Source organism: Adiantum capillus-veneris, chromosome 27 (assembly GCF_014529385.1).
Source record: "Adiantum capillus-veneris isolate H3 chromosome 27, ASM1452938v2, whole genome shotgun sequence".
Taxonomy (NCBI): domain Eukaryota; kingdom Viridiplantae; phylum Streptophyta; class Polypodiopsida; order Polypodiales; family Pteridaceae; genus Adiantum; species Adiantum capillus-veneris.
The window spans coordinates 1964741-1984500 of NC_140957.1; the positions used below are offsets into that span (position 1 = coordinate 1964741).

Sequence of the window (19760 nt, forward strand, 5' to 3'; positions counted from 1 at the left end):
TAAGGTGGCACTCACTGCACTGCTTTTTCTCATGCACGCACGTCGTCAGCTTGATAGTAGCAGCAACGGTTGGTGCGTTCAGCAAGCCCTGTGCGCAATCAGACGATTGGCGAGATCTTTTCTCATGCCACCGAACGCTTGAGCCACCGTGCCATGTGCGCTCTACATCTCTCTCTCTCTCACACACAAATGCTTATGAGTAGCTTCTAGTGCCTGTTGGTCCCTCCTTTGTCTGCTTAACACCTCTCTCTCTCTCTCTCTCTCTCTCTCTCTCTTCCTCTTCGCGTTGTGTAAAATAAAAGAGGCGACTGGCGGCCTTCAAATCTGAAGGCCTCTCCCCTATTTTAGCTTGCGAAGAGAGAGAGAGAGAGAGAGAGAGAGAGAGAGAGAGAGAGAGAGAGAGAGAGAGAGAGAGAGAGAGAGAGAGAGAAGGGGGGGGGATTACACATTGGCATGTAGCACTACGCACGATGAGCAAAGCTGAACAATTTTTACCAGGGAAATAGCATACATGTTGTTATTGGGTTACTTGAACAAAACACATCACAAGGAGCTTTGGCAAAAAATATATAATTGCTAGATATATTACTAGTTTCAATACATACATCTAGAAAAAGTGCAAACGAGTAAGCGTGAGAATACTCCTAGATGCTTCAAGTAGTAATTTTCTTACCATATAGTAAGTTGAGTAGCTATATGGTAAGATAATTGCTAGATGAATCAAGAGAGCAATCTCACTTACTAGTTTGAGATGTGTTATGAAACTAGCAATATATCTAGCAACTCAAATATATGAAATAGTAATTCATTTAGTAACTTCAAAGCAAGAAGTAGTAATCCATGTAGCAACTACAATATCCAACTAGTAAGTCAATTAGTAAATAATTGCTAGATGAATCAAGAGAATTCAAGATCACTTGTCAATTTCAGATATGGAGTTAATTGAGAGTGCTCATCTAAATATTAAGCATATTAGTCATTTGACCTCAAGCTAATACACATTGGAAATCAACACCCATTGAGAATGTCCATTTAGATACAATACTTAATCATCATTACACAAATGAACGTCTTTTAAAGTTAAAACACCTAGCTTTGCAAAATCGATATGCACTACTCCTTGAACTAAGAGCCATGCCACTAAGTCCTCACACATTGTTGAGGAAGTAGTGTCATTCACTTTCATGCCAAAGAATGAATGTGTCTTCTTCAAAGCACAGTAAGTGGGATTGATCAATTGGTAGATCTCTTCCACTTTTTGAGTATGAAGCCACTTCATTAGAATGACTTCTTTGTCTCTAGTAGACAATGTTCTTGCCTACAAAAAAAATGATGCAAGTGTAAGATTCTAAAATGCTATATCTTTCTCATGTTTAAAAAACTAATGCAAGCAAGACTTCATATGATCTAAAACACACCTTGGTTTCCATAAGAGACTTCTCTCCACCATCTTCTCTTAAGGACTCCTATACCATTGAAGAAATAAAGTTATTTATAAGCAATCAAAGTTTATTCTTAAATGAAATCCTAAGTAATTACCTTTTTTTTTAATGTTTTGCCGCCTTGGAAGCTATGTCTTTTTCTTCTAATTAACAAATCTTACTTGTAACCTTTTAAAATAAAAATGACTCAATAACTTAAAATGCTAAGAAGAGCATCACACTAACCCTAATTAAGATAATGAGAAAATTAAGTATACCTTTCTCTTTCGATTGCTTCCCCTAGAGTTCGCATCCATATCATCCACAGCACAAGACTCGCTTAAACTTTTATCCTTCATTTTCTCACGAATAAAAATAAATAAAGACACTACATAACTAAAATATAGCATGAATCTCATCAAAAGATAAGGTTTTTACAATCAAACCTTTTTCGTCACATTATCACCATTGCCACCCCCCTCATGATCTATATGTGTCTCTTTTCCTTGTAATGAGACTTTTGAGCTTTCATCTCTTATAAAATGTTGATACTCCTATACAATTGTAAAGAAAACATGATCTTCACAAAAAGAGAGAGAGAGAGAGAGAGAGAGAGAGAGAGAGAGAGAGAGAGAGAGAGAGAGAGATTGATTAACAAACCTCATAAGCACTTTTTGGATCATCCTCTTCCATCCATGACATATCAGGAATGTACACATCCTCATCTTTCTACATTCACAGAAAAGAAACATAAATCAAGTAAAATTATTACTACCTCATAGCAAGCATAAATAATTTAAATGGCATAGCACAAAAGAACCTACACGATTTAATATATCATCAGCTTTATCATCGATAACAAACTTCGTCACTTGCTCATCAACATGAGAACTCTCAATTTGAAAGAAGTTTAATGTGAATAACATATAATAAATCAAATAAAACCCCTGTCATAAAAGAATATGTACTCACTGTTGCATGAAGCTCTCCTTCTTAATCATCTTTCTCATCCTTGTGCTCAATCGTTATATTATCATCATCTATACATAAGACCTATAATTCTAAATATTATTAAACAAACTTGCAAAGATGTCAAAACAAACATAGGCTCAACATAAATTATTGTACCATGGAGTTGGTTAAGCAAAGTGTCTCTTGGCTTGTCTTTTTTTTGCTCCACGTACGTTTTGCCGCTAAAGACTTGATACACCATGTGTATAAATCTTCCTCCTTCCATGGATAAGCCACACCATCTATTGTGATGGCCTTGAGCGTTGCTATATTCTCTTTAATGATCCTCAAAACTACATTCTTTCGCTCATTGTTGTTACGAAGATCGCCAATGGCTTCTCCTTTAGCAAACCACTTTCTCACCTCTCCATAATTGACATATAATACTCTATATTGCTCAGGATGCTGTTTTAAGAGAAAATCTCGACCATACAACTTATTTTTCTCTCTCAATTTTGGTGGTGGTGGCCTAAAAATCTGATCATACACAACAGGATCATATCTAGGTGGATCACTGATTGCAGCGATGCTAGAGGGATCCGAAGTTACCCTCTTATTTCCAGAATAATTTGCTCTCCACACATTGAGAGTTTTAATAGCCTCTTCACTAGATCCTCCTAGTAGCTGCTGTAACAATGATTGTGGGCAACTCATACTTGCCCTGAAAAAGTAACAAAATCATATTTACGATACAATATTTATAAATTTAAATCAAAAAACTGAAACAAAACAACATAAAATCAATTTTAAAGAGTTTTCAATCAAAATTCTTACACAACACAAAAGAGAGAAAGTTTTTGTGTAGAATCAACTTTAAAGAGAGTCCTGAATAAAATAGTAGATACAAATGCTTATACATCATGGAGATCGCCACATAATAGGTATCCAATGTTCAAGCACACCAGGTTTTGTAACTCTCTTTTGTCTTATCACAGTCCAATTTTTAATTAGAATATGACAGCTATCCCAACTTCTCCAATGATCTTCTTCTGTGTGAATCGTCCACGTATTTCTTTGATGTACATCAGGCTTCAAGATGGCAAGTCTTGCCAATTTTTCCTCAGGATTTGATTCCCTTACCACAGCATGTTGAAAGACTTTTTCAACTCCACTATTCATAGAAACTCTCACTATATCTTGTTCCTCTAACCATAAAGGAACATTCCCACATTGTCCTTCCATAAGCAATCTATCTCTGTGCTTCAAGTCCTTTACTTCATAGGCAATGAGCTTTTGGCTTTTAGGTAGTGACATTGGTATGAATTTATGAAGAAGAGAGTAAATAGGTTGGATACAATCCCATGTAAAGGGCATTGGTGTCTTCTCAAGGACACTCATTCCTGTGATTGCATCAATGAGTAACCTTTCAGAGTCATCATCACCTACGATGCATTGTCTGTAGTATCTTCCTCCAAAGAAAATCATAGACTTCCCATTGAACTGCATTGAGGAAAGAGAGGTGATACAAGCCTTCCAATTTCCGCGTTTATCTAACATACTATTTGTATCCTCAGCTCTCACTACCACATGGGAGCCAACTTTATATATTTCTCCTCTGTACAATACCTTTTTGTATATCTTTAAATCTGCAATTGGAAAGCTCTCTTCCATATTCCAAAACCTCTTTAAAAATATGGACTCCTCAGATGATGGCTCTCGATAGATGCATCTTTTCCTTGATATACAAATTCCCTTCAAAAGAAGACAATCAATACAAGGTACACTATGGCCATATTTCAAGAGAGCATTCCACAGGGATCTTGCCTTGGCCACCGATGAAACAACTAAGAGCCCATCCATATGATGTGCAGAACACTCATGCAATTGGCCTTCATTACATGGGACATTGCAATATCCACTCATTGAGGAATGTAGATCTCTCAAGAATCTTTGATCAGGTAAGAGACCATTGTTGTCAGAGCGGATAGCTTGAAAAACTTTAGTGAAAAACTTCCTCAAATAGAATTGGATGAATGATGCTTCATTGCTGAGATTATTGGTCTTGATGGTGCTATAGATCTTCACAAGACGCTCAAATATGTAGCACCAATAATGATCATGTAGCCCATGCCGAATTATATCGTCAAGAAGCTCACCATTACCTACAATCAAAATGGCAATAAATAGTTATTCTCACCAAGTAATTCTCAAAAATGAGAGAAATATATATACCGGCGATATGCTCTAAAGGCGATGAATTAGCCCCAAATGCCTCTTCCCTTCGAAATCTCCAAGATTGTAGTAGTATATTCATAATTCTAATATCCTCCATGGACCAACCATGATCTCTACTGTAGTTATAAAAGCTATGAGCTATATCTACCAAGAGAGTTTCCAAAACATGCATTTCTGGCGAAATACCATTTACAGTTTTTAGGATATATGGAAGGCACCATTGAATAAACTTTTGATTCCGACTTCAGCTTTGAAGCACTCAAAGTAGTTACTGGGAGAGTTTGGCCACCTTCCGTAGAGGATAGTGTTGGGCACATCTTTTGTAAGTGAAGACATTGTTGAATCTATCTCTTTCTTAAGAGCATTGTTAGAGCTTTCAAATATCTGAGAAATATATTTCTTGAAGACGTTTAATGCTAAAGTGTGCATAACATCATACACACAATCAAGAGATATATCAAATCCATACAAGTCAGAGAGCCTCCAAAGTATGGACTTGCCTGATAGGCCTGCTTGTTTCCATGCAGCTTCCTTCTCTGCTTGTGTGCAGCAACGCTTGGCCTCTTCTAAGGCAGATTTCATCTCCTCAAATGTTCATTGTGGTGGTGGATATCTTGCCTGGTAGCGATTTCCATCATAGACATATCGTCCATCAGTCCTGGTGGCATCTCTTACCAAAGTTGCATGAGCTTTATCACGCCGACAAAACTCTTGTCCTCCATTCTTGAGTAGACCTATTTTGCACTGAGCCGGATGGTCGCCGATAACCATCATGAGCAGTGCGCGTATCTTGCAAGACTTGAAAAACCCTTGTGGATTGTCAAAAATCATCTCTAGTGGATACTCAGATAATACATCTATCCCATCCAAAAATAAGCTTTCAAGTTCATCCACCAATGGAGTCAGGAATGTTCCAAATACATCTCCTGAACTTTTTATAATCTTTTTGCAATTTTGCGGAATAAACAAAACTGGTAAAACATCTATGGAAGAACTACATCCAAATTTAAGCAGTGATATTTCCACAACACCACAGCTCTTTTGGGTCATCTTTGACGTTTGGAAGCCGTCCCAATGTAGTAAAATTGCTATATTGCGAGGATCACCCTAACCAAATGATGACATATATTACACATCAGCAGAATGCAAAAGGAACCTCAAAAAGAGAAGTCAAACTCACCACTTCAATTTTCTTGCGATATTTGATGTCCTGGAAGCACTCAATGCAGATAAAGTTCACAGCATCCCATCCGCTTTGTAGTGCTGCATGGCGTTTAAAGACTGGAAATGTGGTGTAGCACTTTTTACATGCTGAATTTGAGCAAACCAGAGGCAGTTCATATGATGTACTTGGATTTCATAAGTCCTTCACTTCTTGAAACTTTGTTCCATCCCAAAAATCGATGATCCTCTGTTCATTGTTGAGTGCAGATGCGTTGTCCCATCTATGTTTGTGACGCCATAGATTTAGCAACTCATGACAGTAGGTACTACTCTTCGTCAGAATCTGTAACTGAGGACTGATCGGAATATAATCAAAAGAAAGCATAGACTTTCTTGTCTTTTTGCAAATTGGACACTTCTCACAACACTTGGAGCAATCCCTCTTAAACTTCCTAGAAGAGGATCCAACATTGCATACACATCTTGGAATTTCTCCTACATAGTTATCCTCTATGCTTGGTTGAAGAAGCTGTGGTGGATGTTTTACTCCTAGATTTCCTATGCAGATATGATAGCGCCGAGCATTAACCATTCCAAGGCCTTTAAGCATGGTTTGCATTTGATCCCAACATGCTGGAACTTGAATACCCCCAAGGTCACCATCCCATGTAGATGGAAGTTGGACTAGCATTTTAGCCAAACTTCTTTTGAAAGAATTGTGAGTGACTCTTGGCCCCCCAAAGTCGCCAAAGAGCAAGCGTAACATTTTATCTTGAACACCAATTGGTAGTTGATGCTCATTCCACAAGCTTTGAAGCTCTACTACTCTCTCCACTAACTCCATAAACAAAGTAGAGGACTCATCCTCCTGACTCTCATGGATGTCCATGTGATCCTCATCATTAACTAGCTCCTCCTCACAAGGTAGCTCCAAAGAGGTAAGAGTGGCTTCTACGTCTAGTTGGGCATTAGATATAAGATCCATGTCACCAACTTCAGATAGATTTGATAGGCCAAAAGTTTTTTTAAAGCTCTCATATTTGCGTAGGAGATCTTGATGTCGATGCAGAACATCGTGAGAAATACTTTGGGTTCCAAGATAGGAAATCTTGTAGTAATCTACAAGAGACAAATCTTTCTTCACTAATAGCATTCCTAAATTTAAATACCAGGCAGTAGTGTCATCAATATAGATCGTTGTTACATGTGTTTCTCGGAATTTCTTGCCAAATAAAAAGTACGAGCTCTCCGGCCATGGTACATAAGAGACCCCATGTTGCAATAAGCCCTCACAAATTTTCTGGAAAATATGGCATCGAGCATCGCGAGGAAGAACACAAGATGGAGCCATTGAATGGACTTTGAATGATGCGCAAGGAACCTAGCCAAAACTTACATAAGAAAAAACATCTCTCTCCTTCTCTCTATCTCTCTCATGCATACCATCTTGATAGGAGCCACAATTTACAAAAACAAATAAAGAGTATCTTAACCTGATACAGAAGCCTAGGGTAATGATGGATCTAAAGTGCAATGATGAATTTAAACGGCCCAATTTCCTACTCTTCAAGGCCTTTAATTAGCCTCTACCTCGGTTTAGTGTAATCCCACCCACAACTTTTTAAAGCTACGTCCAACCTTTATATTAGAAGATGAGAAAAATTACAAAATCTAGAGAAATTAATTACAAAGTTGACCCTAAACCTTCGGCTTTAGTTAGCCAAGTCACCTCTATAAATTCTCATCTATAGGTTTCTCCAAAGTTGTTCAAAGGTATAGTTTTTTAGAGCATTAAAAATAAACATTCACGGTAAATCACAACATTTGCAAAAAAGATCAACCTCTTTGTCAATGCACTTGGGTTGAAATCCCCCACCCCACCCTAACTCTCCAGATCCCTTGACTCTTGACAAAGACGGCCTAAGTGCCATAAGCAGAAATGAAATATAATGCTTTACTATATGTGGAAAAGCGACATAAGCTAAATGAAATGGTTTGAAATGAATTTTTAAACCATGGTCTAGGGATTATGGTCTAGGGATTACTTTGATGGCATTACCGACCACCTGTGTGGCTTTTCCCTCCCCCCATTTCTTGATTTAGCCCCATTGTACATATGCTGGTTTTTTCATTGGGAGAGTCTCCCATCATGTTTGTTGTAGCCCTATGGGCAGTTTCAATATAATGCTTTACTTTATGTGGAAAAGCGACATAAGCTAAATGAAATGGTTTGAAATGAATTTTTACACCATGGTCTAGGGATTACTTTGATGGCATTACCGACCACCTATGTGGCTTTTCCCTCCCCCCATTTCTTGATTAAGCCCCATTGTACATATGCTTGTTTTGTCATTGGGAGAGTCTCCCATCATGTTTGTTGTAGCCCTCTCTTAAAGAGGTGGTTGTAGCCCTATGGGCAGTTTCTGTAACTAATAGAAGGATCTTTTTCTCGGAAAAAAAAGCTTTGAAATGAAATGCTTTGAAATTAAAAGCTTTACTTGTTGATAATCGAATATATTAGGCCACTGTAGGCGCTGCTCGGAAAGCCTTGAAGAGGAGGTTCGAGAGATCACTCTCTCAAACTGATGTCGTCGCTAAGGAACGGGGGACCCCGGCTCTTTCCGCGTCTGCTTGCTTGCATTAACATCTGTCTCACAGAAGAAGAGCAAGCCTAGCTCAATTACATTATTCGAGAATATTGCAAGAGTCACCCCTTAATTTGTTAATTTGTTGTTTAATGCAAGCTATCACCTACTTATAATAGTGTTGGCCAGGTCAACGTGGCACGCAGCTGAAGCGGCAACGGCGGTAGCGTTGCAGTACCGCAACATGCCGAGCGTCGTCGTCAGGTAGCGTCGTACTGCAACACGCCCAGTGTCGTACGTCAGGTAGTCAGGACGACGTTATACGTCAGGTAGCTTCAGATTACCAGCAGCGGGCCAGAGCGCAGCACGCAGCAGCAGAGCAGGGGAATGAACCCGCTGGGGAACGAATGAGATATTCAGCAGGCTAGAGGGCGAGCTCAATGGGCACCATGGCTAGAGGGCGAGCTCGTCGATGGGCGTGCGCCATGGCTGAGTTTAGCAAGGCGTAATTTCCCGCCTACAGCTGGAGATAGGATATAGGATAGAGAGTTAAGTGAAATGAAATGTCATATTAAATCACTTATATCCCTTGTGTCCCTTGTGTAAACTTTGGAAAATCGTAGTAGGTAAACTTTTAGTTATTCTTCATTAATCATTATTTACGCAAAAATTAGAAGGGCTACTCAAAGATTTTTCAATATTCTATTCTTCTTTTGAAGGGTAAAAATATGTTTGCCCTTCACTGAAGGGTAAAAGTGCCTCCGAAGGGCATCGAAGCCTTCAAAAATTAGGCCTGAATCCAATGTTTGGGTACAAAAATAAAATGAAGGAAAGTGAAAGACTAAAATTATCACACTTTTCGTCAATGTCCGAGGATGCCCCACTTTGGGCGTTGTCCGAGGAGGAAGTTTTGGATCGGTCATTGAAGAGCTTCATGAATCTCATCCTCTGTAAATAACCCTAAACCGGTGTCCCCCATAACGTGCTATAATAGTATTGATCCTCTAATGCAGCCTCCATGAGGCATGCTCATCTGGCTGTTGAGTCCTTGCTCTAAAGAAGTGAGTGATCTCCTTTTGTGAATGTCTCCCTCTGTCTGGTCTCCTCAAGCGACTCTCCCAAAGTCTATGAGTCTAGCAAAAACAACCTGAGGCATCTCTAATCCTGATATCTCATAACTCTAGCCAACGCTCCAATTCCCTCTCTGAGTATACAGGAAAGCGACCTCGTATCTCACAGTATATCGGACAATGACAAATGTGACGTAACTATGTATACATTTAGGAAGCCTCCCTAGAACCTTGTCCCCAATCAAAGAGCATGAAATTCAGCATACATATCTACTATGGCAATGCTCAATAAACAAACCTTCCCTTAGAATCTCGAATCATGGATTACTTTTCTTGCTCACAATTGGCTCTAATTGGATGTAGTGATGTATGTCAATTGCCTCACATTGCAGCTTCTCACACTATGTCCAAACTTATCACGTTCAATTGGCCCAAACTTATCATATTGAGTGCCATTGGACCCAACCTCCTTGGATATTAAAATCATTTGTGTGTGTATATATATATATATATATATATATATATATATATATATATATATATATATATATATATATATATATATATATATATATATATATATATAAGCTTTTTGCTATCAACCCATCACCGCCGACCAATTGCACTATAGCCTCCCTTCCATGTTCACATATGAGGAGATGAGGACTCTATTGAAATCATAGGATTTGCTCACAAGTTTTCTATCTAGAATGTCGTCTTTTGGACAAGATGCATTGTAGGATAGCCTCTGGAGGGGCTAGAAGGAATGTGCATAGTGTCTGTCATTTATGTAAATAAATGTAGCAAGGCAATGGGATACAAGCTAATCTTAACAAGCAATCTCAGCTGTGGTCTCTTCCAATGTCGGATGTGGTCTCTTGGAATATTTGATTACAAGATTTGACCAAAAGGGGAAATTATGTTGTTACATGGTCACATGCTAATTACTATATGTTGATTGGAATGCTAGCTAAACTAGAGATGTGACACCAAAAGGAGGGACCATCTGCAAAGGAGCAATGTGCACCAATGTGCTTAAAATACCCTAAGGTTCAACCCATTAAGACTTCCAAAATGCTAAGGTTCCAAAATTCAAAGGTTATGTCCGAAGGTCAAAAACCTAGGGAAATTGGATGCTTTGTGTGTGTCCCAAAAGTCTTCAACCATCCCTACATAGGAGGGGGAGAGCCCTAGAATTAGGAGATGAGAGAGAAACTCTCACACACATACACACAAGCTCCTTTACACAAAGGGAATGAGGGACACATGTCAGCTCCCTAGCCCAAATGTCCACAAGGTGTACTCAGTTTCTATTGGATGGCCTTGGAGGTGGACCAATGAGAATTAAACTAGATTAAATCTAGTTTAATAAATTTAAAAATGCTAATTAAAATAACCAATAACAATTAAGCTCTCTAGAAGACTATTGGACAATCTCCCAGTCCAATGAGCATTCAACATCCCAATGGCTTGCCTGATTCCTATTGGCAGGAGACAAAGGGGTCCAATGAGAGTTTAGTTGAATTAAGTAATTACCTAAATCTCTCACAAAAGGGGAAAGGGGAACACATGTCAGAAGACTATCACTTATGCTCCTTAATTTTCATTGGCTAGGCCTAGGGAGGTCCAATGAGGTGGAAGAATGAGCAAATAACAAGAGGGGTCGATCAAGAGAGAGAGGGGACTGATTTTTGGAAGGCATTATCACTCACACACACTCACACAATCTCCTGTGTGAAGCAAAGAAGGCTCTCTCTCCTTCTAAGCTTGTGAGAAGGGAGGCCTAAACCAACAACTCTTGGCTTTGTGATGCAAATCCAACCAAGTGCCAAGCTTCAATGAATGCTCATCTCCTCTACCATGCTAATTAATAAGCTAAGCTATGCTAATATGAGTGATTATGTGAGGAGATGTACATCTTTCTCGTAAGAATACTCCTTCTTCCTCTCAATCTACTCTCATACCCCGCTAGCTCTCACCATCTTTGAAGGTGTGTGAGGTCTTGGGTCTGAGACCGTGAGGCAATTGATATTGTGTTTGATAAGTGTTTTGCTTAGTGCATGAAGTTTCCATCTTCATTGCACTAGCTAGTATTGAAGGAACACAAAGAATTGTATTGTAAAATATCTCTCTCGATGGGAGAAACCATAATACAAAGCCTTTTGGAGGGGGGACCGGCTCCATGCAAATTCGGTCCTCAACTGTTGTCAATTGCTTAATTTCTCTCTCTTTTGAAGTATTGTTCATGCTATCTAACTAGGTGTTATACTTTTTGTTGTTCTCTCCACTCAAGCACTCTTGTTATTCTCATTAGGAAGCTATTCTAATGAAATGCTCACTATGTTCATGCTATTTTCCGCTACACACAATTTATTAGACAATTAAATGTTACATTGACTTATCAAAGCACAAAAGTTGCTGATTAGATTTTAGTTTCATTTGCCATCTCGTGTACTACATCTTGATTCGAGATGTCATCTCTTGGCAACATTTTGAACGCATATGCACTATGTAAGAGGTTGACATAGCCAAAATATAAATGGTGAGATGAAGAATCAGCACACCAAGTTCTTGATGTGTGTTATGCCTTAAAGGGCATCTCTTGGATTGTTCATATGTTTGAAAGTGTCTCAATTGTTGTCTCTTGGACTATGGTTACCCTTGAGAGCACAACAGGTTGTTGATGAAATTCCAATCCCAAAGGTCATCTCTTGCCATGTATGCAAATGTGGTCTACTTTTGAGATTCCAAAAAGTTGTTAATTGGTTGAGAAAGATGTATATTTCAAGCACTTATTGGTCAATATGTATGCCTAGTGCGATGCCCTTCTAAGAAGGACATGTCCAATAAGACATCAAAGCTTTTGGTAGTTTTTGTTAGATACAAAGCGACGGTGTCTCATCAGATTCAAGCATCTTGGCTTGCATATTCAAGGGCAGTGGCATTGTGCAAAAAGCTAATATGGTGAATATATACAATGTGAAATTATTAGTCGAGGATGATCCAAAAAAAATGATACGCTTGGCAATCTTCTGTTGAAACATATGACAATAGTATGGTATTTGCAAAAGCACGAAAAGTGCTTAGCTACCTTCCTATTCAAAATTGATTACATAGTATGTCCAAGTGGCGAAGGACAAAGAAGGTCTAGGTTGTTTTTCTCGGATGCAAAGAGAGGACCTCTTAGTAGATTCAACATCTTGACTTGCATCTTCAAATTAGGGAAGTGGAATTATGCGAAAAGATGATATGGTGAACATATGCAAGGCGAGATTATTAGTCGAGGACGAATCACGATCCAAAAAATAGAGGAGAGAGGGACGACACCACATTTGCAAACCCTAAAGGTGTGTTAAGTGGTCACACGAGATGAGTTTATATAGAGGGGAGCAGGGGGCTATATATAGAGATACGATATATAGCACAACATGCACTCCAACCCTTACTCCCTACTTGAAACATCTTCCAAAAAATTAAAGGCGCCCTCTTTGAGTCACTTTATCCCAATCCACTTGTGATAAGTCCTCCTATGGTACACTCTACACTGTCTTATGAGCAAACTCCAAAATAAACTAAGTAAAAAATGCACCAAACTTAAGAGGAAGCTTAGCCACCATTTCTGTACTTGAGAAATTCTAAACTACCCTCATGAGACGCTTCATGTGGAAACACATTGGATATACTCGATACATGCTCTCTCTTGACCACTTATTTGCTTTATATATTTTCGAGATTGGGGAAACCTAATGCCAAAATTAACACAATATCTCAAAACTTCACCAAGCATCAAGTAGAGATGGAATTTATAAGCCTTAATATGGACATTTGACATTTAAAGTTTTTAATCTATTGCCTCTTGTAGTAGGGAACACATTCTCCCGTTGAACTAGATATATATGCAATGAGTTTCAAGGAGTATTATACCATTTGCACTACTTGTATCACCTCTAATTAGCTACACTAATAAGTATTTTCATAATCATACCATAAAAAAGTAAGATCTATGGCGCCACAATCTCTCCTTTGAAAGTAGACATAGTAAATAGGTCTTGCACAACTTTCTTTAGGAAAATCTCACCATACAATATACCTTCTAAAAAAAACAAAAACAACTCTAAGATATGAGAAAAAGATATAGACAAGTGCCCAAACTTAGGTATTGATTTTTTCAAGGTCATGGAATATGAGAGTTACAATGCATTCTGATGCTTCTTTGCAAAAATGAATTACGAGAAAAAATAAAAACATCACAAAATAACTTGATAAAACATAGTATAAGTACCATAGTATATACATATATTAAAAGAATACGAAATATGATTAGTGCTTAGTATAAAATAATCACTATATTGCGATGTGGAAAGGCATGCTTAGTAAGTATATATGGGTTGGACCTAGAATTTGTTACTTGTAACTAGTGACTAGATAATTACTATATAGTAATTGCATTGAATTTAGGATTTGCAAGTCAACATAGTTACTATATAGTAATTGTGTGGAATTGGGATTTACTATATAGTAATTGTGTGGAATTGGGATTTACTACTTCTATGTAGCAACTCCACTTAGTACTATATAGGAAATCTAGAGCTACTTGAAAGTTGCTAGTTCCATCCAGCAATTATAAAGCTATCATATAGGAACTTAAGAATTTTCTAGTTCAATCTAGCAAAAAGCTCCTTACTTCCTACTTAGATCTAGGAAGTACATGGAACCCAAAACTAATTTCTATATGGTAACATGTCAAAAGCTCCTTGTGCATAATTAGGCAACACGTTAATAGCCATTATGATGTGCATTTGTCAAAGCATAATGTCACACTACACAAAATGTTGATATGGGCAAAAGAATTTACGATGGTATTAATAGTTAGGGACTGCTAGAAAAAAATATCGCTTGGCACTTCTTGGTCACATGTATGGAAAATGTGGTTTAGTTCAGAGAGCACAAGAAGTGCTTGAGGAGCTTCCTATCAAGAGTGTGAGTCTTCCTTTGTGAGCTCATGCTAAGCTCTTTGCGAAGACGAAGGATTTGTACCAACACAGTAGGATGCATGCTAAAATTCGTGATAGTGGGTTGCTTGAACAGAAATCATACTTAGGCAACAAGTTAGTTAGTATGTATCTCGAGTGTAGTGCACTTGTCATATCACAACAAGTCCTTGACAAGCTTCCTATCTGGAACGTTGCCTCTTGGACTACATTGATTGTGGGATATGCGCAACATGGGCACGCTAGAAAGTGTCGAGATTCTTTCAGTGGATGCAAAGAACTAAGGTTGGGCACACTATTCCTTATCTAGAGGTCATCCATTGGTCAAAGTGTTCTACTTGTGAAAGAACCAAAGTATCGATCATGGTGTTGCTTCTGAACTACAGACATCGTGTTCTCAACTCACGCTAGTTTCACACTCAACTGCTAAGTATGATACATATATCTATTTGTTGTCAACAACACTGCAATGTGGTTGGGAGAGGGCTCCTCAATAACATATCACTACCTGAAAACCAATTGATTTGTTGGAATAGTGAACATACCCTTATAAGTCTATGCAACAATATCACTTCCTCACCATTGTCAGACCTCCTGACATTCAACACAGTGAACAATCCAATCTTCAAAAGTATCAGACTATTACGGAACAGCCCCACAAAAAGGTCTCTTTATGCATATTGCTTGTAGATGAAATTGTAGGTATTGTGGTCGATTACACAGACAAACAACCTTTTGAATTGATGCAGCAAATAGATACTGAAGGTGAGCTGGCAATCTTACACAACATGTACGTCACTCCAAGAAGAAAAGCATGTAGTATGATGGACATGAATAGTTTGGCTCTATCAAATTGCGTGATGAGGCAGAGCTCATTGAACGCAACGTAATATTCCAATACAATGGAGTACCCAACGACGATTTTGAAGTAGATGATGTCGCAATAGAGACGGCCATGTTCCCATTCCTATTCCGGTTTCACCATGACAAATACCACGGTGACATGAGCTTCTCCGACTACATCACGATTGAACCATTTGGCAATCATGGCACAGTAGTTAAATAGAAAAGACTTTAGCCTCGGGTGTTGTTCATAATCTCGCAACCTTTTTGTACAAGTCCTTGTGTAGAATTTTTCAATAGCTTTTATTAATGATTGCATGTCATTGTAAAAAAGCTCAAAAAACAATTCTCAATGTATAGGCTAGCCACATGGCATACATAAGCGCATGTCTTTTTTGATCTGGAGGAAGACAAACTACCCCATTGATTTTTGTTATCTATCTATTGAGAAAAGAAAGGGTCATATAACAACTCTGGAAAGATGAATAGAGAATATAAGGACGAATATGTGTTTAATTAAGCAACGTGCAGCTGGACTAGAACTGCATCTCTTTCTTATCGTCTGTGTTACAACCATATTATCATAATTCAAGAGGGAGCAAAAAATTTCAACGCCTTATTCAGGGGACACAATTGGATGTCTTATTTTAGGGACAGGCCTTAATCTTGTCATGCTCCAATTGTTAGAATGGATCAACTACTTCCGTTCATGGACAGAATGTGACGGCAAAATCGCCCCCAACATCGCAAGTGAATGTGCTAGTCGCATCATCCTTGGACCAGCTGTAGGCATCCGGACATATCCCCTTCACAGTGTCAGAGTAATCAGTCTGAGCGTCTTTGTTAGGATTGACGCATCGGTCTCCTTGTCTGTAGTTCGGGGGGCACTGGTCGATGGAAATCTGGCATACAACGCTGCTAGCTGTTGCTTGACCATTCTTTATGCAGTTACCACCCGTGTATGAGATTCCCAGAGCGACGTTGAAGCCATCGACCAGACTTATGTCCATGGTATTCATGTTGTTTTGGCCCACGATGGTAAACTCTGCTAAAGTGGACGGCGTAGGGTTCAGCGAAACTCGGCCAGACCATCCATCGGGTACACTGATGGGCCCCGAAGATTGTGTAGGTGCTAGGTTCGTTCCGTCAGCACTTGTGCCTGTGAACTCGAGAGGGCCGCCTGTTGCACAGTTGTTGATGGCCGTTATGGTTGTTGCCAAGACTCCTGCAAACCACACACATGCACAGGAATGACTTCCCACTTTAATTCACTCGTTGCGGACAATGACAACATCATGAGCTTTTGCAACGGAGGCACCTCGCGCCTAGCTATGTGTAGGTACAGTTGGCCCCCAACTACACCTGTGTATAGGCTAGACTCCCCGTGTGTGCGACCGAGGGAAGCAAGCCCCCTGCTGCCCTGGACCGCACACACACGGGGAGTCTAGCTATACTTATAGGTAGCTTCTTGTGCGTAGTATACTAGGGTCGTATTCAAGCTAGCATAGCTCAGGCTGTTGTTGCCTTGTGCAACCCTCCCAGCCCAAATAGCCCTTACGGGTTGTTCAAAATTCCAACACATCAAGCAAGCGTAGCTCAACTGCTAGAGCGGTTCTTGCCCTCTTCCAACCCAGTTGGTACCTAGCGCCTAGGGATTGTTCATAAGTCGATATGATGGTCAAGCACATAGAGAGGAAGAGAGAGAATTCAAGTATTAAGGGGTGCACAATACTAATTAGTCATAATATACAAATTCGTGCTTGCATATAAAGTATACATAAACAATCGCGCTTACTAAATTGTGTGTGTGTGTGTGTGTGTGAGAGAGAGAGACTATGAAAGGAGACAATCACACACATATTTACCTCTAGAGAGGGTTGAAGCCACGAAGCAAACCAATACCAAAGATTGAACAAAAGCCATCTTCAATTCACAGCTATAGACGTTAGGCCTATATATGTTATGAATGGAGCTTAAGAGCCTTGGTTTAAATAGTGGAAAATTGATGTGTTCTGCACGTTACTAGGTTGCTCCTTCGTTCATTGGCCACCTTTGGACTTTTCCACTTTTGTCTGAAGTTTCTTTGAAAAGGTGGGCAGACTTTTGCACCCACCTTCCAAGGAAAAATTACTTTGAATGCAGCTCATCAATCATCTTCTCATTTCAACCTTTGAAGTTAAAAAGGACCTTTGTCTATACAAGAGTATTCACGTGCCATTCATTGGACACCTTTGGACTTTTCCACTTCCGTGTACACCACAATAAATAAATAAATATATATATATGTTCACACACACACAAATATATATATATATAAATATTAATATATATACATATATGTATATTTATATAAATAAATAATCATATTTTGATATACATAGACACAAATGCGTATTTGTATTTTTATAGTTGTGAGGGCCATGCAAGGGCCAAAGTTCATGAAAGCCCTGACACCATCATTGAGAGAGAAATCCTGCCACTCTCTACCCTGGCACCTAGAGGAGGTAGTGCCATGCAATTTCTCATCTTTTTGTTTGTTAGTTTTCCTTACCCTATCACAATGTACCTTGCATGATTGATGTTGGTCATAACACTAGGTTGCAATTAACTCTCTCTCTCTCTCAAACACACACACACACACCTACACACGCATGCATGCGTGCGCACACACATAAACACAATTAAAATACTATATAGGGTTTTTTTGGCAAGCCAACTCCTTGAAGCATTTCCAAGTAGAAATGTGCTTCTTTTAAAAAATTAACCAATTATATAAGCCTACAATAAAATCCATTCATGTGCTTTCTAGTAGTTGGGCAGAAAGAGAGGGACATAGAGCTCTTTGACAATATGATTTTCAAACAGGCTACTTGTCTTTAAATCTTATTGTCACTTTTCAAACTATCATTGACTACGCTAGAGTGCATGGTAAACGGCTATATTGTTGTTTTGTGGTCTTTCACAAAGCCTTGGGCATAGTCCCGTCCCACAACAGAGATTATTGTGAAGATTGTAGGACTTGGAGTGGAGGTTGAGCTATGGTGGGTTATTTTGGTGTTATACAAAAATGTGATTAGATGAGTTCAAACACCGTACGGTGAGTCAAAAGTTATTCATTCCACCATCAAAGTAAAATAGGGTTGGCCATTCTCTTTGAAGCTCTCTGGCTTATATGCAGATGAGATCTCATACTACAATGATAGAGGAGGAAGTAAAGAAGCATCTCTAGCCGATATCTTGATTTGATTTCTCCTATATGGAAGTGACGTTGTACTTACAACTGGTTTTCCCAAACAACTTTAGAAGCAGTTGCATGTCCTGCTCTTGTGCGCACATAGTACACTCATGAAGCGATTGAAACTCAGAGTGAGAGAGAAAAGTAAACAACGTAACGCAAAATTGGGTACAAATCTCCCCCTATGTAAGAGTGAACACATTTCCTCGTGCATAGTTTTATAGATTTAACTTTTCATTTAAGTGCTCAAAAATAACAAAAGTAATTCCATCGTGGGCTCACTTTTTAAAAGTGGCTTATCCTCCAACTCTCCTACCATCTACATTAACTAAATGTATTTCAATTAAATAAATCCTTATTGCGGTCGGTGGGTTAGTAATTTTCCAATGAGTAGGTGTGTACTTATTTGGGCTGAAGACCAATGTCCAAGGACATTAATATCCCAAGTTGATGGAATATCTCTTTACTTTTTCAAATACTCATAGACGTGAAAAAGGTTCATATTTTTTCTAAAATCAATTTAGATAACGGAAATTCATTACTTTTCCATATTCTTTACTTGTCAACTTTGGGTTGCACGTACTATTCTTCATAAATGATTTTTACTTTTGTAGCAAGAATTATCTCATCTCATATATAATATAGAGCCTTGACATCACCGACGCATAAGCAAAATCCAAAGATGATTTTTTTTCCTTTGACTTATATTTTTTTCAATATGTGGAGGCTATCATTGCCCCTTTTGGACAATAATATCCTTGCATTAGTACCTTTTCTTTGTCTAGTAGTTTTTCTCAAAACCATACATTGTATATCTATCATTCATAAAAAGGGTTTCATCACTGAGTCAAAATTAAGTTGCTAGAATATTTTTGCAATCCCTCAAAAAGGATGTAGAATTGTATTGTTTTGGTGCCAAGCTAGTGTTAACAAATATACTAATCCCAAAAATGAATAGACTTTATGCACATATTTTTTTTATTTTCTCAACTTTCTCTCAGATGAAATTATATGTGCTAAGTGTTCTCTTTATTTTTTAAAGAATAAGCTTTCACAAAATAAACAACAATCTATGCTCAAGTGTTGAATGTGTTCTTCTTCAAACTTACTAATATAAAAACCAAAATATCATTAAAGAAAACAATGACAAAATGCTGATAATCAAGAAAATTATTCATCATGCGTGCAAATGTAGCATGTGCATTTGATAAGCCAAAGGGCTATTACGACAACATGATCAATGGTGCTATGGCATCGATGAAAAT

General features: G+C 38.5%; 1 protein-coding gene and 1 pseudogene across 1 annotated transcript; both read right to left on the bottom strand.

Annotated features, from left to right (window-relative positions):
- Positions 1-1045: 1045 nt before the first annotated feature.
- LOC147421403 (uncharacterized) lies at positions 1046-6156 on the bottom strand (annotated as a pseudogene).
- A 9599-nt stretch (positions 6157-15755) lies between these two features.
- On the bottom strand, positions 15756-17272 carry LOC147421404 (pathogenesis-related protein 5-like). Its single transcript, XM_086503192.1, has 2 exons — positions 17126-17272; positions 15756-16485 (listed from the first exon to the last, which is right to left on the bottom strand). Exons 1-2 carry the CDS (start codon positions 17181-17183, stop codon positions 15968-15970), a joined length of 576 nt encoding a protein of 191 aa, XP_086359318.1. The 5' UTR covers positions 17184-17272; the 3' UTR covers positions 15756-15967.
- Between the last annotated feature and the right edge of the window lie 2488 nt (positions 17273-19760).